The 22560-nt window shown below is 41.3% G+C and overlaps 1 protein-coding gene across 4 annotated transcripts in view; it reads right to left on the bottom strand.

Moving 5' to 3' along the window:
- KIF17 (kinesin family member 17) overlaps window positions 1-22560 on the bottom strand; it is a 63006-nt gene that overhangs the window by 20094 nt on the left and 20352 nt on the right. For all 4 annotated transcript variants that reach the window (XM_074218232.1, XM_074218229.1, XM_074218230.1 and 1 more), the window contains exons 4-9: window positions 18296-18485; window positions 12990-13442; window positions 7681-7790; window positions 6394-6541; window positions 1924-2582; window positions 334-411 (exon numbers count right to left, since the gene is read on the bottom strand). In XM_074218232.1, the coding sequence (XP_074074333.1) occupies window positions 334-411; window positions 1924-2582; window positions 6394-6541; window positions 7681-7790; window positions 12990-13442; window positions 18296-18485 (1638 nt within the window). The remainder of the gene's footprint in view (window positions 1-333; window positions 412-1923; window positions 2583-6393; window positions 6542-7680; window positions 7791-12989; window positions 13443-18295; window positions 18486-22560) is intronic.

Below are 22560 nucleotides of genomic sequence, written 5' to 3'. Positions count from 1 at the left end.
TCTCAGGGCTCTAGAAGCTTAATAAATGGGATGAATCCAATTCCTGGATAACAAGAATTAGTCCAACTCCATAACTAGAGGATGCCAGCTTCATAACGGGACACTCAGGGTATCAGGGAAATGCTGGGGGACACTTCAAAGGGGACACCCGGGAAAGAAACCAATCTCTCACATGGTTAACAAGCAAGGCTCCCACTTCTCTGAATTTGGGTCTCAACAACCTTGACGGAGAAGTACAGACCATATAAAACTGAGGACCTTTAAAAGCCTTGTGATGGGCAGTTCCTCATTCAGTAATCTATATAGGCAACACAGACAAGAGCAGATACTCACCATTTTGGACACTGCTTCAAAGGCAGGCTCGATGTCAAGCCTCAGTTCACTTGGTTGCAGCAGGTCAGTCATGGAATACTTGAAATGGGGAGGGATGAAAAAGGAGATAGGGTGATATAAGCAACAACTGCCCTTTTCCAGCTATTCAGCTTACCTCCTCCCTCAACCACTGGCATCCAACACCTTCTCCCCCTGTATTGAGAAGAGGAGAGAAAAGGAAAGAGGGGAAGGAAAAGAAAAAGGGAAGGAGAAAGGGGGAGGAGAGAGAGGAGGAGAGATGATAATGGAGGAAAAAAGAGAGGAGAGACAAAAAAGAGGGAAGAATAGAAGGGAGGAAGAGAGATGAAAGGGAGAGGAGAGAGAGAGAAGGAAGGGAAAAGGAGAAAAGATAAAAGTGAAAAGGATAAAGGGAAAGAGAAGAGAAGAGAAGAGGAGAGAAAGAAAGTGAGGAGAATGGGGGGAAGAGGAAGAGGAAAGGAAAGAGGGAGAAATGGCATAAAGAGGAAGAATCAGAGAATCAGAGGTGGAAGAGACCTAACAAGTCAATGAGTCTAACCTCCTTATTTTACAGATGAGTCACAAAGAGAGTTACACAAATCACTTAGGATAACAGAGTAATGAAGGGGAGGAGAGAAGGGGGTGAATGAAAAGAGGAGAAAAGGGAAGATGAAGGGAGAGAGTAAAAAAAGACAGAAAGACTACAAAGAAAACCAGAAAAAGGAGGAAGATTAAACAGGAGAAGGAAGGAGATAGGAAAGGACAGAGAAAGTAATAAAAAAGGCAAAGGAAGAAAAAAAGTGAGCAGAAGTGAAGAAATAGTATAAAGAGAGAGAGGAAAAATGGCAGGGGGAGAAGGAAAAGAAGAGAGTAAAGAGAGAATTAGTTAAAGGAAAGAGGAGTATTCAAAGTTAGTCTGGAAGTGAAAGACTAGGTTGAATTCCTTCATATGAGAGAAGGTTCTGTCTACATCACTCATCCTTCCAGTCCCACCACCTCTTTCATTCACAACTCAGACAAGGTCTACCTTACCCCTCAAGTAAGTCTCCATCTCCTTCCCTTCCTCCATTTTCCATAGCTCCTTCACCCCAGGAATATCAGGACATTTGGCTGCTTAAACACAGTCACTACTGGAACTTGTTGATTTAGACAAGACACAGAATGGGCACCTATATGAGAGGTCTCTGATCTACCAAATCCAGTCTATGTACCCCCAGTTTTTTTTAAGAGAGCTAGACTCAAGCAGCTAGGTGGCGCAGTGGATAAAGCACTGGCCCTGGAGTCAGGAGTACCTGAGTTCAAATCCTGTCTCAGACACTTAATAATTACCTAGCTGTGTGGCCTTGGGCAAGCCACTTAACCCCATTGCTTAGCAAAAACCTAAAAAAAACAAAACAAAAAGAGAGCTAGACTTGTCCTCCCCTCTCCAGATCCTGAATGTCCATCCAGGTCATCAAGGTGGAGCAAGAAGAGCTATGGTTACAAATTCTGGCAATGACCTTCCACCATACTTTGTACAGAAGGCATACCCTGTTTTACAAATTCAAAGATACCAAACTTCCCTTTATCAATTATGCATAAAGAGAAAGATACCTGCACTGGCATTTCTGAGAAATCAAGCTTGTTGGTGAGCCCAGAGGTAAGCTTGGTCAGCTTTACCCCCATCTCATCAAAAATGGCCAACTGCCCTGTAATCTGCTCAGCTTCTGGAGACGCAATGTCCAGTAGAAGAGGTTGCAGGTCCACAAATGTCTGTTCCAGAGGGGGCAGCATGACCTGCTCAGAGAGGTCTTCAGAGAAGGCCTCAGGCCTGGGTGGGAGCTCATCCCTAGGCAGCAGGCCTGCATCAGACACAAGGATCTCTGATGGCAGAAGGGCCTTCGGGTCCATGGCTGGTGGAAACAGCTCCTTGGATGTAAATTGGACATTGGCCTCGGGGGGGACTTCAGACAGCAAGGGAACTTCAACCAGGAAGGGGACCTCAGAATCCAAGGGCTCCACAGTCTTGTCAGATACATCCAGCGATGGCTCCTCCAAAAGTGGAACCTCAGAGGGCGCTTCCAACTGGCTTTCCGATTTCTCAGATTTCTCGAATCTCTCAAATCTCTCGGATTTAAGGAGCTCTTCATTCAAAAGGACAGCTTCAGCCCTGGCCAGGCTCTCAACCCTAAGCAGCTCCTCAGCTTTGGCTAGCGCCTCAGCTTTGGCCAAGACTTCAGCTTTGGACTGGGCCTCAGCTTTCAGGGCAGCCTCTGGAAAATGAAAACTTTTTGGTCACTTTTTTTTTAAGGGGTAAAGGGAATGTTCAGTTCAGGTGATTTTGTCAAACCCAGAAACTTTCTACTGCCAGGAAGTTTGCTCCAGATTATTCCAACTCCCTCTAAATGGATAGTTTAAATATGACTAATATGGAAATATATTTTACATGGTTTTACATGCATTACCTATATCAGATTTCTTGATATCAAGGGGAGAGAGGAGGGGGGAAAGGAAAGGAGGGAGGGAGAAATGTCAAGCTCAATCTTATAAAAATCTTATAAATCTTATAAAAATGTTGAAAACTATCTTTACATGAAAATTAGAAAAAATCAAATTTTTTAAAAAATTTAAACAATGACTAGTTTGGGGTAATTAGATGGCTTGGGGGCAGCTAGATGGTGTAATGGATAGAGCACTGGCCCTGGAGACAAGAGGACCTGAGTTCAAATGCAATCTCAGACTCTTAATATTACTTAGCTGTGTGACCTTGGATAAGTCACTTAGCCCCTTGCCTTGCAAAAAAAAAGAAAAACTAGTTTACATTCAAGGTCTTGAGTGGTCAGTCTTCAGTCAGAAATTTCCCCACTAATCCTCCCAACACACATATACATACATGTAAACATATATATATATATACATATATATATAACATATGAAATATGTATCTTTGTTCACATCTTTTCCCCAACTAGAATAACCTACTATTCCCTCTTGCTCCTCTTCTCTTATTCAAACCCTACCCATTGTGGATGCCCACTTTCCGGAAAGCCTACTCTGCCCATATCATGACATCAATGATCTGTGATATATAGGCCCCAAAGTGTCCTAGTTTAATCCTGCCTCAGATACTGGCTGGGTGATCCTGGGCAAGTCACTTAACCCTGTTTATCTCAGTTTCCTCATCTGTAAAATGAACTGGAAAAGGAAATGGCAAACCACTGCAATAACTTAGCCAAGAAAACTCCAAATGGAGTCACAACTAAACAACAAAAAACAAATTCTGTTATCTGGGCAAATCATGTAACCTGTTTGTCTCAGTTTCTTCATCTATAAAAGTGTATAATAACAGTTCCTACCTCCCAGGGTTGTTGTGAGGATCAAATGAGATTATAATTGTAAAATGCTTAATAATTATTAGCTTTTTTCTTTCTCTTTCTATTAACATTGATCTTCTGCAGGGTGGGACTTATCTCCCCAGTATGCCTTAAGCTTCTCAGTGGCAATCATTTTTTTCCCTGGGCCTATGATTTAATCAATGTGGGAAGTTCCCCAAGTTAAAATTATTCCAGATTCAGGCCATACTCTCCAAAACTCACCTGGGGGCACTGAGAAATTAAATACCTTGTCCAGGGACCCATGACCACCGTGTGTCAGAGGCAGACCAGCCCCAAGTATTCTTTTTTAATTGGTATTTTATTTTATTTTTCCAATTACATGCTATGGTATTTTTTCAACATTCATCTATTTGCAAATTTTTAAGTTGCACATTTATCTATCACCATTCCTTGGTGGCAAACAGTATGGTAAAAATTATATGTGTACATTTGTGTTTAACACTTTTATATATTAGTCATTTTGTATAAGAGGAATTAGTACTAAGGGAAAAGAAGGAAAACCATGAAATAGGAAGGAAAAGGGGTAGCTAGGTGGCACAGTGGATAGACACCAACCCTTAAGTTAGAGGGACTTGAGTTCAAATCTAGCCTCAGAAAATAATTACCTAGCTGTGTGACCTTGGGTAAGTCACTTAACCTCATTGCTTGGCAAGAAGAAGAAGAAGAAGAAGGAGGAGGAGGAGGAGGAGGAGGAGGAGGAGGAGGAGGAGGAGGAGGAGGAAATAGGAAGGAAAAACATAAGAAAAGTTTTTTGAAAGTGAACATGATATACATTCAGATTCTCAACCAAGTATCCTTGACTCCAAGTCTGGAGACACATAACAGGAACTCAGTAACACCTTCTAAGAAATGCTCACAAAGATTATAAATAATAAATTCTTGTATGGAAGGGCAAGAATTATCATCATTTTACAGATGAGGAAATAGGCTAAGAGATCAAACAATTTGCCCAAAGTCATGCTGGCAAAAAGCCAGGCTCAACCCTGGGCCTTCTGTCTCATGGAATTATAACAAGGCAATGTGGTATAATAAATAGGTTGCCAGACTTGAAATCAAGATCTGGGTTCTAATCCTACCTCAGACACAGATGAGACCCTGGGGAAGTCACTTCCATCCCTCTATGATTCTATTTTCACATCCATAAACTGAGGGGGACAGAGGGCTGGACTGGATGGTCTGTGAAGTTTCTTCTAGTACTAAATCTATGCTCCTGTGATCCTATAATCCCCTAAAATGGAAAGGGCATCCTGACTCCACAACATAACAAATGGTTACCCAGACTTTGCTTAGAGAGAAACCTTCTACCTTCCAACTTTGCAATCTACCGTGTTGGACAAAAAGGCCACTGGGAACCACTGGGCTTCACAAATGCACCCCCCAAATCTAAATCATGTATGTTTCCAGGTCCAAGAAAAATAGACCACTCTGATCAAATTATGGGCCTTCTCATCTTTAATTCTTTCTTTTTGCCTTGGATCATAGTCACTAGTGCACAGCACACAGTCTGTGCCCAATAAACATTTGTTGAAATGAATTATCAATGCATCTTTTATGTCCCCTTTCACCATGAAATATTGGCAGGAGTTGTGTATTAGCCCTCTACCCCCTTTTTTAATTCACAGTGCATGTCATTTGGTCTTGTATAGAGTAAATATTATTGTTACTGTATACAATTATATAGTGGATAAAGCACCAGCCCTGGAGTAAGGAGGACCTGAATTGAAAGCCAGCCTCAGACACTTGAAATTTAGCTGTGTGACCTTGGGCAGGTCACTTAACCCCATTGCCTTGCAGAAAACAAAAAGAGAGGTGATGGACTATAGGTTTGGATTGAGGCATCTATTTTCCTTTTTTTCTTTAAAAAAAATTTTTTTAGTTCCAAATTATCTACTTCCCTCCACTCTCTCCCTATTCCTTGAAAAGACAAGAAAAATGATATCCATTAGACCTATAAAATCACACAAAACATATTTCCTCATTAGAGGCATATATAGTCTAACGTAGTTCATGTGTTTGTTTTGTTTGATTGTAATTATTCATTACCAAGAAGAATTCTATTAGAGGATTCATTGAGAAATGATAGTGATAGAAGACAAGAAAAGAGAGTCCATAAAACAATTGGAAAAGACAAATGGGGGAACAGGCAGAATTTTAAAGCAATGGAAAGTCTTATCCTTTATGAATGTACGAAATACTCCTGAGCAACCATTAGGAGGACAAGCCCTTTGGGTTGTTTTCCCATGTAGAGATGAGCCACAGCAAATCATCCTGGACCATTCTCCCATAAGATCAGTGGTGGATAGCAGATGCCAGATATAGTTAGGAAACCAAGGAAGATCACAGGTTTCCTTGAGAATCAAACCCATGAAATCAGGTCTCATGAAAACTGGGCTTAAATTATTGAACCAAATGGTTCATAAGACAGACACAGGTAATGGGTGTGGTGGTATGGAAAGGTCCCCAATCAGGAATCAAAAGACCTGGGTTCAAATCCCACTTCTGATGGTATTAGCAAGTCACATTTCCTCCTTGGTCTCAACTTCTTCCTCTGTAAAATGAAGGAGTTGAACCAGATGACCTCAGAGGTTCCCTCCAGATTGATGATACTATTAGATGCCAATAAGCCCCTATCTTAGCACTTGTTCTCTTTTTATCATTATCCCCACCACACACTCTGAGTAGTACTCACCAGCCTCCTTCCTGAGATTCTCCTCCAAGGTGAACAGCTTCACGTCATAAGAATTACGCATGGCAGTGATATCCTCTTCCAGCTTGGCTCTTGACACCTGCTCTGCTTCATAGTCAGCCTTTAGCCGGGCCAGCCGTTCCTCATATTCCTGAAAGACAGGGCAGTATGTCCACACTTAGAGGATCTGAAGATTAAGAGCTGAGAAGGACCTTAGAGATCATAAAGTGTTGACCAATCCATTCAATTAATTATAAGGCAGCTTGTGGAGCAATGTGTATAGTGCTGGGCAAAAACTGGCAGAAAAACCTGAGTTCAAATCTTATCTCACAAGCTGTGTGATTCTGGGTAATCTATTTCTCCTCTGCCTGCCTCAGTATCCTCACCTACAAAATGGAGGTGATAATTATAACATATCCCTCCCAGGGTTGTTGTTAGGATCCAATGTATTTAACACAGTACTTATCACAGTAGGAACTTCTATATTTATCCTTAACCCCTTCCCTTCCAAGGTCATGCAACAAGTTCTTGGCAGAGCAAAGATTCAAATTCAAATCTAATTCAAAGTTCAAAATCAAATCCCTTTCCACTATCCCAGGCTTCCCTGGGGTTCAACCAGGTTGAATACCTGCTATCATTTAAGGAATAATGCCTTTCTATCCAGTCATATGGAGCCATAGAATAGGGGAAAGATCATTGGAGGGCCCATGAAAATCAAAGTCAACATTTGTCCTCATGGACTCCAACCATAGTGCTTGCAACACAAAGACAGCCAACATGGCAAGGCGGGAAAAGTGTTAGATTTGAAATCAGGGAATCTGAGTCCAAATCCTTCTTCTGAATCTTATAATCTATATTTTAATCTATATTAGGCAGCTAGATGACAAAAATGGATAGCTTACTGGCCTTGGAGTCAGGAGACAGGAGTTCGAATCCAGCCTTAGATACTTGATACTCACTAGCTGTGTGACCTTGAGTAAGTACTTAACCCTAATTGCATCACATCCAGGGCCATCTCCAGTAGTCCTAGTTCATGCCTAGTCACTAGATCCAGATGGCTCTGGAGGAGAAAGTGAGACTGGTGATTTAGCACAACCCCCACCTCACTCAAATCCAATTCATGTGCTTGTCCTGGTATCACCTCCCTGATGTCGTGGTCTTCTTAGAGAATGAAGGACAAACATCATCATCATCATATGACCCCTATAGAGCAAGTCACTTCACACCATGGGACCCCAAATAAGGTAATGGCTGCTCATTTTCTGGGTGCAAGCCCTTCCTAATCCTTACCTGCCGTATCAATTGCTTCTCTGCTTCAGTATCTGGCTGAGGAGGTGGTGGGGGTGGTGGCTTCTCCTCAGTTTGCTCGGCTTTAACAACCATCTGGTTTGATAACAAGGCTGGCAAGCAAGCAATCACAAGGGTTAGTATGTAATCCAAAGCACAAAAATGATTTAGGAAACCAGGCTTAGAGATTAATTTTTAAAATCCCCTTGATAACTATTGTGTAAATATTAGTTTTATATACAACACAAAAGTATACTAAATATGTTTATTTAGAGTTCAAATTGGACTTGGGGAACCATTGGTATAGGGTAGTGGTATCAAATTCAAACAGAAACAGATCCTAGAGGAGTCATATTATCTTAGAAACCCACAAATTAACTATCTTTTTCCATTCAATTTTTATTTATTTTGTTTCTCAAATGCATTTTAGGCAGGGTGTTTTGTTCAATTTGACACCTCTGGAATAGGGGAGGAGGAAATTCCCTCCAGCATTGCAGGCCAACAGCTACTCTATAAAATGATTCTCCTTAAGCACAGATCTGACCATGTGATTCCCCTATTCAAGAAACTCCAGTGGTTTCCTAATATAAACTCTTTAGTTTCCAAAGTTCTAAATAACCTACCCCAAATTACCTTTCCAGTCTCAGTTGATTTCATGCCCCCTTCTTCCACATTTCATGATCCAGCCAAACTGGTCTGCTTTCTGTTCCTCACACAAGAACCTCCATCTTCTATCCAGAACTCAGGTTCATCAACTAGTGCTTCCCTCACGGCCGTAACTGAAATGTCCTCTCTTCTTACCCCACATTATAAAGTCCCTCTCTCCTTTTACCATTAGAAAGGCCACAATTTAAGAATACTTTGAAAGAACAAACAACTGACTGACACCACAAAACATTTTTGTTTTTAATGAAAAAGGCAAGAAAAATAGAATAGAATGAAAATTTTTATTTCAAAGTAAATTATAAAATCTGCTTTTATTTGTATTTAAAATGCATTTGCACAGATAGGAAAAATCATAATAAAATTATTTTTAAAATTAACAAATGACCTTTATGTACAAAAATATTTTGGGTAGCTCTTCTCTGATAGCAAATAATTGGAAATTGAGGGGATGCCCACCAGTTGAGGAAGGGTTGAATAAGTTGGGGTATGTAATTATGATGGAATACTATCTTCTGTTGCAAGATGTGAATAACTGGATGTTCTCAGAAAACCTAGATTTACATAAGCTGATACAAAATGAAATGTACCATGAACCAAGTAACAGTAATATTTTAAGATGATTTAGCTGTGAATGACTTAGCTGTTCTCAGGAATGAAGTGACCCAAGATAACTCTGAAAGACTTATGATGAAAAATGTTATCCATCCCAAGATACTGCTGGTGTCTGAGTACAGATTGCAGCATATTTTTTTTTAACTTTAAAAAAATGTAAAAATTCTTAGTGCAATGAATCCTAGAGATCCCTGAAAGATCCCATTTTTTACATGAATTCTTTTCTAATTCTCCCAACTGCTAGTGTTGCCCTCCCTCCCAAATTACCTAGAACTTTATTACTTTATTTATATTTGTATTTCTTCACTTTATATTAATAGTCTACATTTTTATATGCAATTCTCTTCCCCACAAGCTCATTGCAAGTAGGGATATTAAGTCTTTGAGCTTATAAATTCAGTGTCTGGTACACAGTAGGCATTTAATACATGTTAGTAGATAGAACCATTTCTAGAATAGTTCTAAAACTTTTCACTCTCAGGACCTCTTTACACTCAAAACTGATTGATTGCATACCTCCAAAGAGCTTTTGTTTATGTGGGTTACATCAAGAGACATGCTTATCAGCTTGGGAAAGCTGATTGTTAAATTTTCCATGTATTTAAACCTTGGATATAGGTAAGTATGATAAATCAGGGATTCATTCACTGTTTTATTGGTTGTCTAGGCTTTAAAAAACGATGGGAGAAAAAGTTAATATTGCAGATTAAACTTAAAAGTGTATAATAAACATATCCCCTTCCCAAAAGCCAGCTGTTAAACATAATTTGCCGGTATATCCTTGGTTTTCTCTATCAATATTAGAAATTAAAACATTTTAGTATTATTATGAAAATAGTTTTAACCTCATGAACCCTCATGAAAGGGCATTAGGGAACCTGAGTCCAAATTTGACAGACTCCAGAAGGCTTTTCCTGGTTCTTCCAGCTGTGAAGTGCCTTCCCTACCAAAGTTGCCTTGTGTCTACTTTATATGTGTCTTGTATGTACCTATATTTATATTTTGTATTGATTTTTTTAAAAGTTTTTGCAAGGCAGTGGGGTTAAGTGACTTGCCCAAGGCCAGGCAGCTAGGTAATCATTAAATGACTGAGGTTGGATTTGAACTCAGGTACTCCTGACTCCAGAGCTGGTGCTCTATCCATTGTGCCACCTAGAAGCCCCATTTTGTATTGGTTTATAATATCATACAGTTAGTAAATATTTGAAGATTTGAACTCAGGTTTTCATGACTCCCAGGACCTGTACTTTATACACTGTGGCACTCCCTTGCCACCTATCAAAAGGAAGCTGAAAGTGTTGGTAAGTCCTCGGTAACTGCTTTACAGAAAGACATGGACCCAGATCATGTCTATTGAGGTAAGGGTGGGTTGGGTAGCACTGCCTCTGGGGGTGAGGTCAGGGAGCCCTTGAAGTTATCGTTAAACTATAATAACACTGTACCTTTATAAGAAGTTTATGCATCACAGAGGGTTTTCCCATCAGTTATCTTATTTGATGTTTGGTAGGCAGGGATTATTATCTCTGTTTTACAGATGGAGAAGCTGAGGCCCAGGGAGAGGACTTGCTTAAATTCTTTCCTAAAGTTATATAGGAATTAGTGGTTGGGTCAGAAGTTGGAGCTAGGCCTCCCGAATCCCAGGAGAATACTCTTTCGAGAGCACAAGACAAATTTTGAGAACTGAGAGGTAATATGCCTAGAAGCAACCTTTAGGTCACTGGACTTGAAGGCAGAAAAGATCTGGGTTAGGATCTTGTTGTGTGATCCTGGGCCTCAGTTTCCTCATATGTAAAATGAAAGGGTTGGCTTTGATAGTCTCTTAAGTTTCCTTCCTGCTCTATATCTGTGAACCTATGAGGATGAGAGAGGAATATCTCTAGATGACTGAAGGAGTTAAGGAGCTCTCTGGTTCAGTGACCCTGTATTGTGGCAAATGCCACAATCTGGGAGATCGTGACTCCAGGATAAAGTTGAGGGGGTTTCTGGGAATCCTGCCCATTTTGTACCCCATATTCCCATGGTCCCCAGTGACAGTAGAACTTTTTAGTAGGAGATATGATAAGCAAGACAGTCTAATAAGCATGTGGAGGGGAGGTGGATGAGTCATCCCAACTGATGAGAAACTCAGCACGGCTGTCATGGGGACTGGCGGAGGAGGCTAGTGGTTCATGGGTGCTAGGAGCAAGAAGGGAGAGACCAAAGAGAAGACCTGCCCCTAACTGACAGATACCATCAATCTGACTCACCCACCTCCTACACCCACCATCACCCTGGGGCTTACCAGGAAGCTTCAAAGGACTCATTATCTACCTGGCCTAAGTGTGGAAGAATTAGATGGGAAATGCCCCCATCATATAGATGGGGAGACCAAAGCATTCAAAGGGTGTCTCCAGGCTTGGAGATTAATGGATGGATAGATAGATATATGTATGTATGGATGGATGGATGGATGGTTGGATGTATGGACAGATGGGCAGATGGATAGATGGACAAATGGGTGGGTGGATGGATGGATGGATAGATAAATACATGTATATACATATGTATTATATATGTGTAAATGTATGTATGCCATATGGATGGATAGATGATGTTTGTGTGTCTGTATATATTTATACAGATGTATAAAAATGCCATATAAATATTAACTGTTGTAATTAAAAACAATGAATTTTTTCAGTCCCAGTGATTCATAAAGATTTTCTGTACCATGACCATGAAGGAACTGTTCAGAGCTGTGTGGAAAGGTATGCTCTACCAAGAAAATCACCAATCCTTGAAGGATTTTGCAAATTTTACATTAGATTTATCCTCTGGAGACTCTGGGCAACCTCAGACACCAGACTGTGAGTAGAGCACTAGTCAAGAAGACCTATGTTTGAATCCAGCCTTAGCTCTGTCCTGAGTAGCCCTGGGCAAATCATGATGTCTCAGGGATCCAGGCAATTCTAAAATGATTAAGTTACAGAGCAACAGGTTCATTAGTCAAGGGAAATTTCTCATCAGGACCTTCCTCTGCCTATAATAAATAACAGGTCTGACTGAAAAAATGCAAGGGATGATCAAGTCTTATGAGGTCAAATGAAGCCACCTCCATCTCGTAGGAAAAGGATTTAAGAAACCCCACAGGGGGCATACATCTTGTCCCATAACATTTCTACAAGAACAGTGAGGAACAGTTTGGGGGGAGGTGTCCTCCCTGAAAGACTCAGAAGTTTAGGAATTGTTCTGCTGAATCCAAGAACCCCCCTCCAACAGGAAGTCTTGCATGATTCCCTCAAGTGTTTCTTCCTCCTCAAATTCTCTTAAATGTATCTGTGTAAATTAGCACATCTTTGGTGAGAGACTCCATGAATGAAAACTCCATGAGGACAGGATCTGTCTATCATTCTAACTTTGGCACATCCCAGGTAGGCACTTAATAATTTATTATTAAATCAATCAATTGATTAATTAGATTACAATAAAAAAAATTTAACTGAATTGAGTTCCTAGTTCAAATTGGTAGAGATTCAACTCAACAAATTTAGTAGTGCCTATGATGTGCACGATGATACAAAAATAAAAACAATCACCCTAGATTACTGCAACAGCTTCTTAATTAATTCTCTCTACTTTGAGCCTCTCTCTCTGCTTGAAAACATCCTCTATACCAGTTTGAGGGATATTACCAAAGCAAAAACCTCCTCCTGTCATAATCTGGCTCCATCCCAACTTTCCAGGCTTATTCCCCCTTACTCCCCTACTCCAGAAAGAAGTGACAAGTCAGATTCCAAGGACCTTCTGAAGCTCCCTATTCCCTCCAGGATAATGTATAAATTCTTCTCCCTTTTCTTCATGGATGGGAAAAATGGATTAGACTGTGAGAGAGACTGGAACAAGAGACATCAATTAGGAAGCTACCCCCACAATCCAGGTGAGAAATGACAAGGGTCTGAAGTTTGCCATCCAAATAAATATTAGAGCCTTGACACTCATCTCCATGGAGATCAGTTGGTAAGCTACAGCTCCCAGTGGGGGACCAATGAGCCTACCTGTTAATTTCTTTGAATTCACTGTTTGAGCCAAGATGGCTTTCAGTTTCTTGATCTCCTCCTGGTACTCCCTCAGGAGGGCATCCTTGGGATCCTCATTGATGCGAGGCTTGTTCTTGATGTTCTTGGCTCGGTTGGCATACCGCAGGGTGCTGAGGGTCTCATCGTAGTTATTGTCGGCAGGGGATAAGCAGGCCACCATGAGGGTCTTGGTGTTGCCCCCCAGGGAGTCCTGCAACAGCCGGGTCAGCTTGGAGTCCCGGTAGGGGATGTGTTTGCAGCGGCCATCCACCAGGGCCGAGATGACATTGCCCAAAGCCGATAGTGAGAGGTTGATTTTTGTGGCCTCCTTGAGTCGCTCTCCCGTAGCCCCTGTTTTTGATTGTCTCTCACTGCCTGCCAGGTCAACTAAGTTCAGTTTCCCTGCGCGAAGGTGGTCCTTGCCTCGTTCATCTGCAGGGGGATTAAACAAGTGGGAGCCGGGAAGAGAGAAAGAGAGAGGGGATGGGTTGTTTGGAGGACAGCTAAGATGAGACCTCTAACAGAGCAGCATTGGACTTAAAGTCAAGAAGGCCTGGGTTCAAATCCCCCCCCCCCCCCAAAACATTCACCAGTCACAAAACCCTAGGCAAGTCCCTCAAATTCTCTGGGTCATAGTTTTTGAGTTTGTAAAATAAAGAGCCTCCAAAGTCCCTCCCAGATCTTAAATCTATGATCTGATAATACCATAGCTGTGTGACCCTTGGCAAGTCCCTTTAATCTCTCTGTGCTTCAGTTTCTTCATCTGTAAAATAAGGAAGTCAGACTCGATGGCTTCTAAGATCCTTTCTAGGTCTAATGCAACATCTGTCATTCTGGGCTTACCCTGAACTCTTTACTTTCCTGAATCTCTTTCACCCAATCAGTTCCTAATATAAATTCCACAGGGACATCTTTTGAACCCCCCACTTGTTCCTCCCTAGCACAGGTGGATTCTTATTACTTCTCTCCTAGAATATGCCAATGACTTCCTAACACAGTCTCTCACTTTCCTCTTCTCTCCCTAATCAAGCCTGCTGTAAACCCTGGGGAAAAAACATCATCTTTCCCATCCAGAGATATAATCCTGTTCTCTTTTCCACTGCTCACAAATCTTCAATAGATCCCCTAGCAAATAAAATTTACTTGGGCTAAAATTCAAGGGCCTTCATGATGGAGAACCAGAGAATCACAGAAGGAGCATACCCTCTAATCTGACCCCTAACTGAACAAGCTTCACCTTTGCAAAATGCCAGGATAAGAAGCCATGGAGTCTTCCCTGGGCAGCCCATTTCCCTTGGAAGACAGCTTGAATTGCTATCAAGCCTAAAGAGGTCTCTTTGTTGACTATTCAGAGAACAAGATGAATTGGTCTTCTTTGTAATAGCTTCAATATGCTTCCAATATACATTGGCAATATACATTGATACATTGACAGCTCTCATCTCAAATCTCTCTTAGCTTCTCTTCCTCAGGCCAAATATACCAAATTCCTTCAGTTGAACCTTCTAGGGTCACTAGCCCCTTAACCATCCCAGCTTACTCTCCCCTGGAGCATGCTCTTCAGGTTGTCTGCATCCTTAATAATCAGGGCCCCCCAGAACTGAATGCAGAACCCTAGATGTATCCTGATCAGAGAAAAGTTCAGAGGGGACTCCTGACTCTTACACCTCCCTCTTTCTGGACACACCACCTGTCTTAGTACAGTCTGGGATCCGGTTAGCTTTCTCGGAGGCCATATCACACTGAGGACTTGTATTGAGTATGTGGTCCACCGAGACCTTCAGATTCCTCTCTTCCCCAAACAAGCTGATAGCAAACTATGACGCTTCATCTTGTACTTATAAAGTTGACTTTAGAAGTCTGCTTTGGACCCAAGGACGCTGAGGCAGACACTGACTTATACTATTCCATTTTCATCTTGAGAGCGTACATAGTATACTATATGGAGAGCTGACCTTAGAGTCTAGAAATCTTTCCTCTGATACAGCCTACCTAGACCAGGGTTCAAGGCACCTACCTCCTGTTCTGTGTTACAGACCTAGTTTGCTGTAGGGAATTTCCATACTGGAAGTATCCCATACTAATAAAAAGCACAAATTCAGATCCCCTCCTCCCCTTCCCAATTTTAAAAATTCTATTAGATCCAGCCCATGTGCTAGCCTAGTGATATTCCTTTAGAATCCTAACTCTCCGAACCAGTGTATCAGCTCTCGATGGATTCAGGATTGAGGGAAGAGGGAGAAAGGGAGGAAAAAGGAAGGAAAGTTGCTTTGATGCCAGAGCTGGGACTAGGAAATTTTTGAATCTGGGACAAGGACCTAGATATCCCTAAATGACTCAATGAAATCTAGATATTATGCCCCGCCCAAAGATATCTTAAATGAGTCCTAATAATAGCTATGATGTCTCTCTAGCACCATTTGAGAGCTTTCTATTTTAGCTCATTATTCTTGCTAATGAAGAGCTAAGTGTTGCTTGTATGTATTGACAACACCCTCCAAACTTGGCACTCTCAAAATGACACCCTCTGACTAAATTCAACACCTTGAGGCAAAGCCTTAGTCTCCTGCCCCAGTTATAGCTGTCTAGGAGCTGACAGGAGAAAGGGGACTGCCCTCAAAATGTGAATACTCTACCTCAGAAGGAAAGCACTAAGAGGCTGATTACGACTTGGGTCATATCATAAAATGGTTCCAAACCACATGGGGGGCAAGGTAGAAGTCAACTCAGTAAATGGGTTCTTTTTAATCTCTATTGCTTCTGTATGTCAGGCCAAATGAGATCACTGAATGCATGTGATATTGGGGGGAGAAGGAGGATGGGGTTGAGAGACAAACTTCCTGGTGATACAGCACAATAAAAATACAAATCATCCCCAAAATTGCTCAGCTTAAATAAGCTACTGGGAGTGCCCTAATAACAACAATCAAGTTTTCAAGTGTCATAGGAGATAGAATGCTGGGCCTGAAGTTAGAAAGACTTGAGTTCAAATACAGTCTCATACATTTTGCAGCTATGTGACCCTGGGTAAGTCAGTGTATGCCTCAGTGTCCTCATCCGTAAAATAGGGAGTACCCATCTCGAAGGGTCGTAAGTCAAATGGGATAATATTTGTAAAGCATCTGGCACTTATTCCCTTCCCTATGCCCACCCCGTTTTAATATTCCGAGGTTTATAAAGCATCTTTCTCCCATCTCTAAGAAGCAGGGATAGAAAGGAACTTTACAGAAGACAGCATTTTTACCTAGACTTGTGAAATGACTCATCTACCAGCAACAGCTAGGGTATGAGGAAGGATTTGAACCCAGAACTCCTGGCTCCAGGTCTATTGTTTCTGTACTACTATCACAACCTTTCCTGAGTCACATTCAAAAAATGGATGGCTCTCCCACATTTGAATGAAGGCACTATCCAGCTTGAGGAGAAGAAATGGGGAGATGGTCCTCAGACCATCCCCTGACCCAGAGGGGTATCTGGGTTGAAATCAGCTGACCTTTTATAACAAAAACTACTAGCCCACCCCTAAGGTCAAAAGGAAATTACATGGAAATTCTACCTCTGTAGAACTAAAATTTGCTGGAGAGTGGTTAGAAACTAAGACTCACAGAATGGGATCGGACTTTGGAGACCACTTACACCCCTTCTTTTCTCACTTGCTCCAGATCCCAGGTCATAGGATGAGACCATTGATTCAGACTTAGAAAGAGCCTTGGAAGTCATCTAGTCCAGTCCTCTCAATTTACAGATGAGGAAACAGAGGCTATGTGTCTGAGGAAGAATCTGAACTTGGTCTCATATTAACCAGATAGCATATGAAAAGGATTTATGGATAATTCTTCACTTCTTAAAAGTACTTGCCACTGCCCCTGGCTATCTGTCTGGACTGCTGCTGCAGCTTCTCAACAGTTCTTATATTCTCTTCCTCCCTGATTCATTCTTCACACCACTGCCTAGATCTTTTGTACGAAATCTGACCTCCTCAGTAAAGTTCCAACTGCTCTGTCTGTTTTTCAGCAGCTTTGTTTGCCTCTTCCACTGGGCCAGTGAGAGCAGAGACTTGTCTGTTTGCCTTTCTTTGTATCCCCTGACACATAGTAGGTTAATAAATGCTTGTTAGCCTCTCCATCTGACACCATCCTTACTTTATAAACTTACTTCATAGTATGCCTTTCTATCTACTATACACTGTAGTTAACTATAGTTAAATGGACTGTTTTCTCCTCCTAGGTGGCTTAATCTTTCCTAGCTTTAAGCTCTTGGTATTCTCTATGTCTGGAAAGCTGTCTTCCTATGGATCTGTTGTCTGTTCACCCTTTGAAACTCAGCTACTATCTCTGCTAGGACATCTCTTATCTCTTCCCCTACCATATAAAGCTAAGGTTCTTGACGTAAAACATTTTGTATTTGTGCATCATGTCTCCCAGGACATAAGTCTTTGAATCTCCCCCCCCCCAACCTACCCCATATCCTCAGTGCACTGTATACAAGATGTTTAATTCAACTCAACAAGCTTTTATGAACTTACTACTACATTCCAGAAACTGTATTAGTTAGCAGAGATACAAAGACAAAAAACAAATAAAAAACCATGCCTGCCCTCAAGGAGCTTACATTCTTCTGGAAGGAAATAATGTGTATACAGATAAACAAATATAAAATTAATAGAAGTTATTTCAGTAGGACAAGCACTTTCACACTTCTGGGAAACCCTATAAGAGAAGATACTTGGTAGAAAAATGTGGAATTCAAAAGTTAGCAAAAGGATGAATGTTGAAAATTATCTTTGCATGGAAAAAATAAAAAGAGAAAAGATGAAAAAATAAATATAAAGAAAGAAGGCACTTGGAAGAAAGGTAAAGATGCTCAGACATGGAGGAGAGGAGGGAGAACACAGGGGTTTTAGAACTCAACTGAGTTTGTGGGATAAGGTTGGGCATGGCTATAGAAACTGAAGAATCTTGATTCAGATCTCAGCTCCAGTGCTTGACGAAGCTGTGTGATTCTGATAAAGTCACCTTAGCTGGATTTGGTTCGAATACCTGTTCTACCACTCATTAGCTAAGTCAAAACACTTGGCTGTCTGTGCCTCAGTTTCCCCATATGTAAAATGAAGGGGTGAACTAGATGGCCACTGAGACTCCTATACTAAATCTATAACCTTTTTTAAGGAACAATTGCATGTCCCTGGGCCTCAGTTTCCTCCTCTATATAAAAAGGGAATTGGACTAGAGACCCCCTTCTAGTTCTATGCCCCAAGCCCCTCCCACCCGACTGCCCACACCTACCCACAGCATAGATCTCGATCTTGATTGTGAAGATGGAGTGGGAGCGCGAGGAGTCCTTGTTCATTAGGGTGTAGCCCACCGAGCGATTCTTGCAGCCCATCTCCATGATGCGCTCGCACTGGGCCACGCTGTGGACTGTGTGCATGGACAGCCCCTTCACGTACACGCCCTTCTCTGGGTGCTCCTTCAGCTGCCGGAGACAGCACAGCCTGGGTCACAGGGGACCTTGCAGCCCCTCCCTCCCTAACCTCAACCACTGTGGTTTCTCCACCATATGTCCATGAACTCCATCTTTCCCAGGGCTCCCCTCCTTGGCTGAAGGGGCCAAGCCTGGATTGACATTCAAAAATAGGACAAAATCACAGAATTTAATATTGGGTGGGATTTCAAGAGCCATCTAGTCTAATTCACACCCCAAGGAAAATGACCCATTACGACAGATCAGATGTGGACATTCAGCTTCTGCATGAAAGCCTCCAATAAGGGGAAAGACCCACTACCTCCTCTCAAGGCAATTCTTTGCATTTTTAGATAGCTCTCATAATTATGATTTTTTTTCTTTTTCGTTTGTTTGTTTTGCAAGGCAATGGGGTTAAGTGACATGCCCAAATCCAAACAGCTAGGTAATTATTAAGTGTCTGAGGCAGGATTTGAACTCAGGTCCTCCTGACTCCAGGGCTGGTACTCTATCCACTGCACCACCTAGCTGCCTCAGGATTTTTTCTTTTAAGAGCTTAATTATTCATTCATTCATTCATTAAAATTCAGTGGCCTTTCTTAAGCTCGTCCTTCTTGACTTCTCTGTACTTTTCATGGTTTATTATCTATAGAGTTTCTTCCTTGACATCAAGTCTACATTAGCCTATTTGAGGCTTTCACCTATTGAGTCCTACTCTCTGAGGCCAAATAGAATAAATCAAATTCTGCTTTCAATCAAAAACCTGAAAACTGTTATCCTGTCTTCCCCAATGTCCCAAGCCTTGATATCTCTTGGTCAGACATCTCCATTTCCTTAATCCAATCCTTCTAAGGCCTGGACACAAGGCCCTTAGCCAAAAGGTTGCTTTCCTCTGAAAGCTTTCTAGCTTATCCACTTCTTCCTAAAATGTGGTAGCCCAGAACTGAACACAATACTCCAGTGGTGGAGAACACAGGAGAAATAGACATCGCCTTATCCCTGGAAACTATGCTTCTTGTAATGCAATCCAAGACTGCACGTCCTTAGGTGGCTGCCATATCATATTATTGACTCCTTTGGGTTGTTTTCTTGAGCACCAGTTTTAGTCCTTAACTCTGGTAATGAGCTGTAATGTGAGTGACTCTTGGCATCCAAAACACCGGGCATTCCTTGTTCAGAGAGCCTGGTCTAATGGAGAGCAGCATCTCAGGGAACTGGTGGCAAACACATTAAATCATCAGATTGCCAACCCGCTTCCCAAGCTGCAGAGCTATTTGGCTGCTGACTAAAAGCTGTGAAATACAATATTTTCCAAGTGTGAAAAAAAATTAAAAAAAAAAACAGACCATGCATCTAGTGGATATCTAAAGGATCAGGGCAAGAGTCCATTGTCTGCCAAGTGGTCCCAGTCAGCTTCCTAGCCCCTGGCAAGTCTGGAAATCATCACACTGTCAAGGACCAGTATGCTTCTCACCCACTGCAGCTATGATGTGACCAGAATCTAAAGGAGGTTTAGATTCATGCTGCCGCATGCAAGAGGACAGCCAGCTGCTCCATCATTCTCTACTGCGAAGCAAAAGAGATAAAATGTCCTAAAGGCACTGTCTGAGGAAGTGAAGTTAACCAGTTTTTGCACATAGGGTATAAAATTACAGAACAGAGAATATAAGAGCTGGAGGGATCTTTGAACAAAGAATGTCATGACGGAAGGACCCTTAGAACAGAGAATGTCAGAAATGGGAGGGCCCTTAGAACCCAGGATGTCAGATGGGAAAGCCCCTGGAACATAAAATATAAGAGCCATCCCTTAGAACATAGAATGTCATATTATTATCCTGTTTATGTTTACTTTGCTCTGTATTAGTTCATATAAACCTTTTTCTATTTCTCTGAAAAAAAAAGAACATTGAATGTCATGGCTGGAAGGACCCTTAGAACACAGAATGGCAGAGGTGGGAAAAGCCCTTAGAATACAGAATGGCAGAGGTGAGAGGGGCCTTGGAGTACAGAATGTCATGGCTGCGTGGATCTTTAAAGGTAATCTAGAAATAGAGATTTTGAGGCTATCTAGCCTGAATACCTCATCTTGTGCAAGTTAAAACCCAGTCCTTTTCATTTCAGCCTTTGACAACCAAGGCAGAAAAAGAAAGCTTTATATTATCACCAAAGAGGCTTGCCACTGTTGAGAAGAATGCTATATGAAGGATCCAAATGGAGGAGAGATTCCTTAGCAATTTCTCTAAATTTGCTGTTAATACAGCACTGATGCACAAAACCCTAGGACACTGAAATGTTACATGATGAGAATCACTTACATGATTCAACTCAGGAAAAAAAAAAAAACTAGTGCATGAAAAATGTGTCTTCTCTAGACCAAGATGCTGTGACATGCAGTGATATAGACCACCTACAGAACTGTCATATCATATATTTTGGGTAAATACTGAGGACTAACAAAGAACTGGGTCCAGAACTGAATGGGAAAACAGTGAGCCAGTTGACCCTTAGGAACTATCCTGCACTTTTAATGAAGGCCAACTTTTCCCTAAAATGAACAACTCTCATGCTTTAATAACAATATGTTCCCAATGATGCTCTAGATAACTCACTAAGAGGCAGGGAATACCAAAGCTGCTGAAGAATTAGACCTGCCATTCACCTCACTAGGATTGCAGAAACACATGGGAAGTATGAGTTGTTAGGCCATTTTTCAGTTATGTCCAACACTTCATGACCCCTTTGGTTTTCTTGACGAAGATACTGGAGTGGTTTGTCATTTCCTTCTCCTAGGTACGAGTAGGCTACAACATATTGCTAAAGAATTAACATATTAGCAACACAAGAAAAGTGGCTTAAAGCAGAAGTGTCAGACTCACTGAAATAATTAGCAAAAATAAATAAGAATGGAAAGTTAATTTGTGGTCTTCTAACTCAATATGTAGCCTTCAGGGATCTATTTCTTTTTGATTTCAATGGCTTAAAATCAGAGAAAAACAAGATGTTTTCAAATTAGTACAATTTTAAGTTAGTAAAAAAAGCTATAAGGGCTCTTAGAATACATTATCTCAGAGTTGGGGATGAGGGAGAACTTAGAAAAAAATGTCAGAACTGAAGGGGACTAACAGCTATTAACACTTAAAACTAGACTGAGATATTCTGAACATCCTGTATATGACAAAAAAAAAAAAAAAAGAAATGGGGCCAACAAGCATATCAAGAACTAGAAGATATGGGGCGGCTAGGTGGCACAGTGGATAGAACACTGGTCTTGGAGTCAGGAGGACCTGAGTTCAAATCTGACCTCAGACACTTAATAATTACCTAGCTGTGTGGCCTTGGGCAAGCCACTTAACCCCATTGCCTTGCAAAAAACTAAAAAAAAATACTCTATTAAATGGATAACATGGTAAGCATTACCACCATACACCAAAAAAAAAAAAAAAAAAAAGGAAAATTGAGCTCAATGCATATTTGGTACATGCAAATAGAATTTATTAATACTAAAGAACAGATAATTGATTCCAAGGGGACTTTTCTGGGCTTGCCTATGTGTTCTATTTTCTTTGATCTTCTATGCCTGGAAAGGGTGGGAAATAGTATTGGGTGAGTTTGAATTGTTTATATGTAGAAGAAATCTTGACTCACTTTTTTTTTTTAGGTTTTTTCAAGGCAAATGGGGTTAAGTGGCATGCCCAAGGCCACACAGCTAGGCAATCACTAAGTGTCCGAGACCAGATTTGAACCCAGGTACTCCTGACTCCAGGGCCAGTGCGCTATCCACTGTGCCACCTAGCTGCCCCGAGACTCACTTTTGATCTGCTCTTGAAGGTGGAGGGTGTTGAGTGGCCTAAATCTAAGTGAATACACTTACCTCTGTCTTTTGACCCATTGGCCTTGGTACACAATCAACAACCTTGGAAGAGAGTTACTAGCTCATGATAGGCAGACTGTCAAGTAAACTGAACCTAAGGAAGACTTTGAAGAAGCCACTGTTATAAAAACAGATGGCCAAACAGAAGCAGAAGTCCATAAGTTTGAAATTAGGCATATATTTTCAGATGTAGTCAGTATATTGATGTTTACCTTC

This window comes from Macrotis lagotis, chromosome 1, assembly GCF_037893015.1.
Source record: "Macrotis lagotis isolate mMagLag1 chromosome 1, bilby.v1.9.chrom.fasta, whole genome shotgun sequence".
Taxonomy (NCBI): Eukaryota; Metazoa; Chordata; class Mammalia; order Peramelemorphia; family Peramelidae; genus Macrotis; species Macrotis lagotis.
The sequence above is the reverse complement of the archived record's forward strand: the minus strand, read 5'-3'. Positions and strand labels throughout refer to the sequence as shown.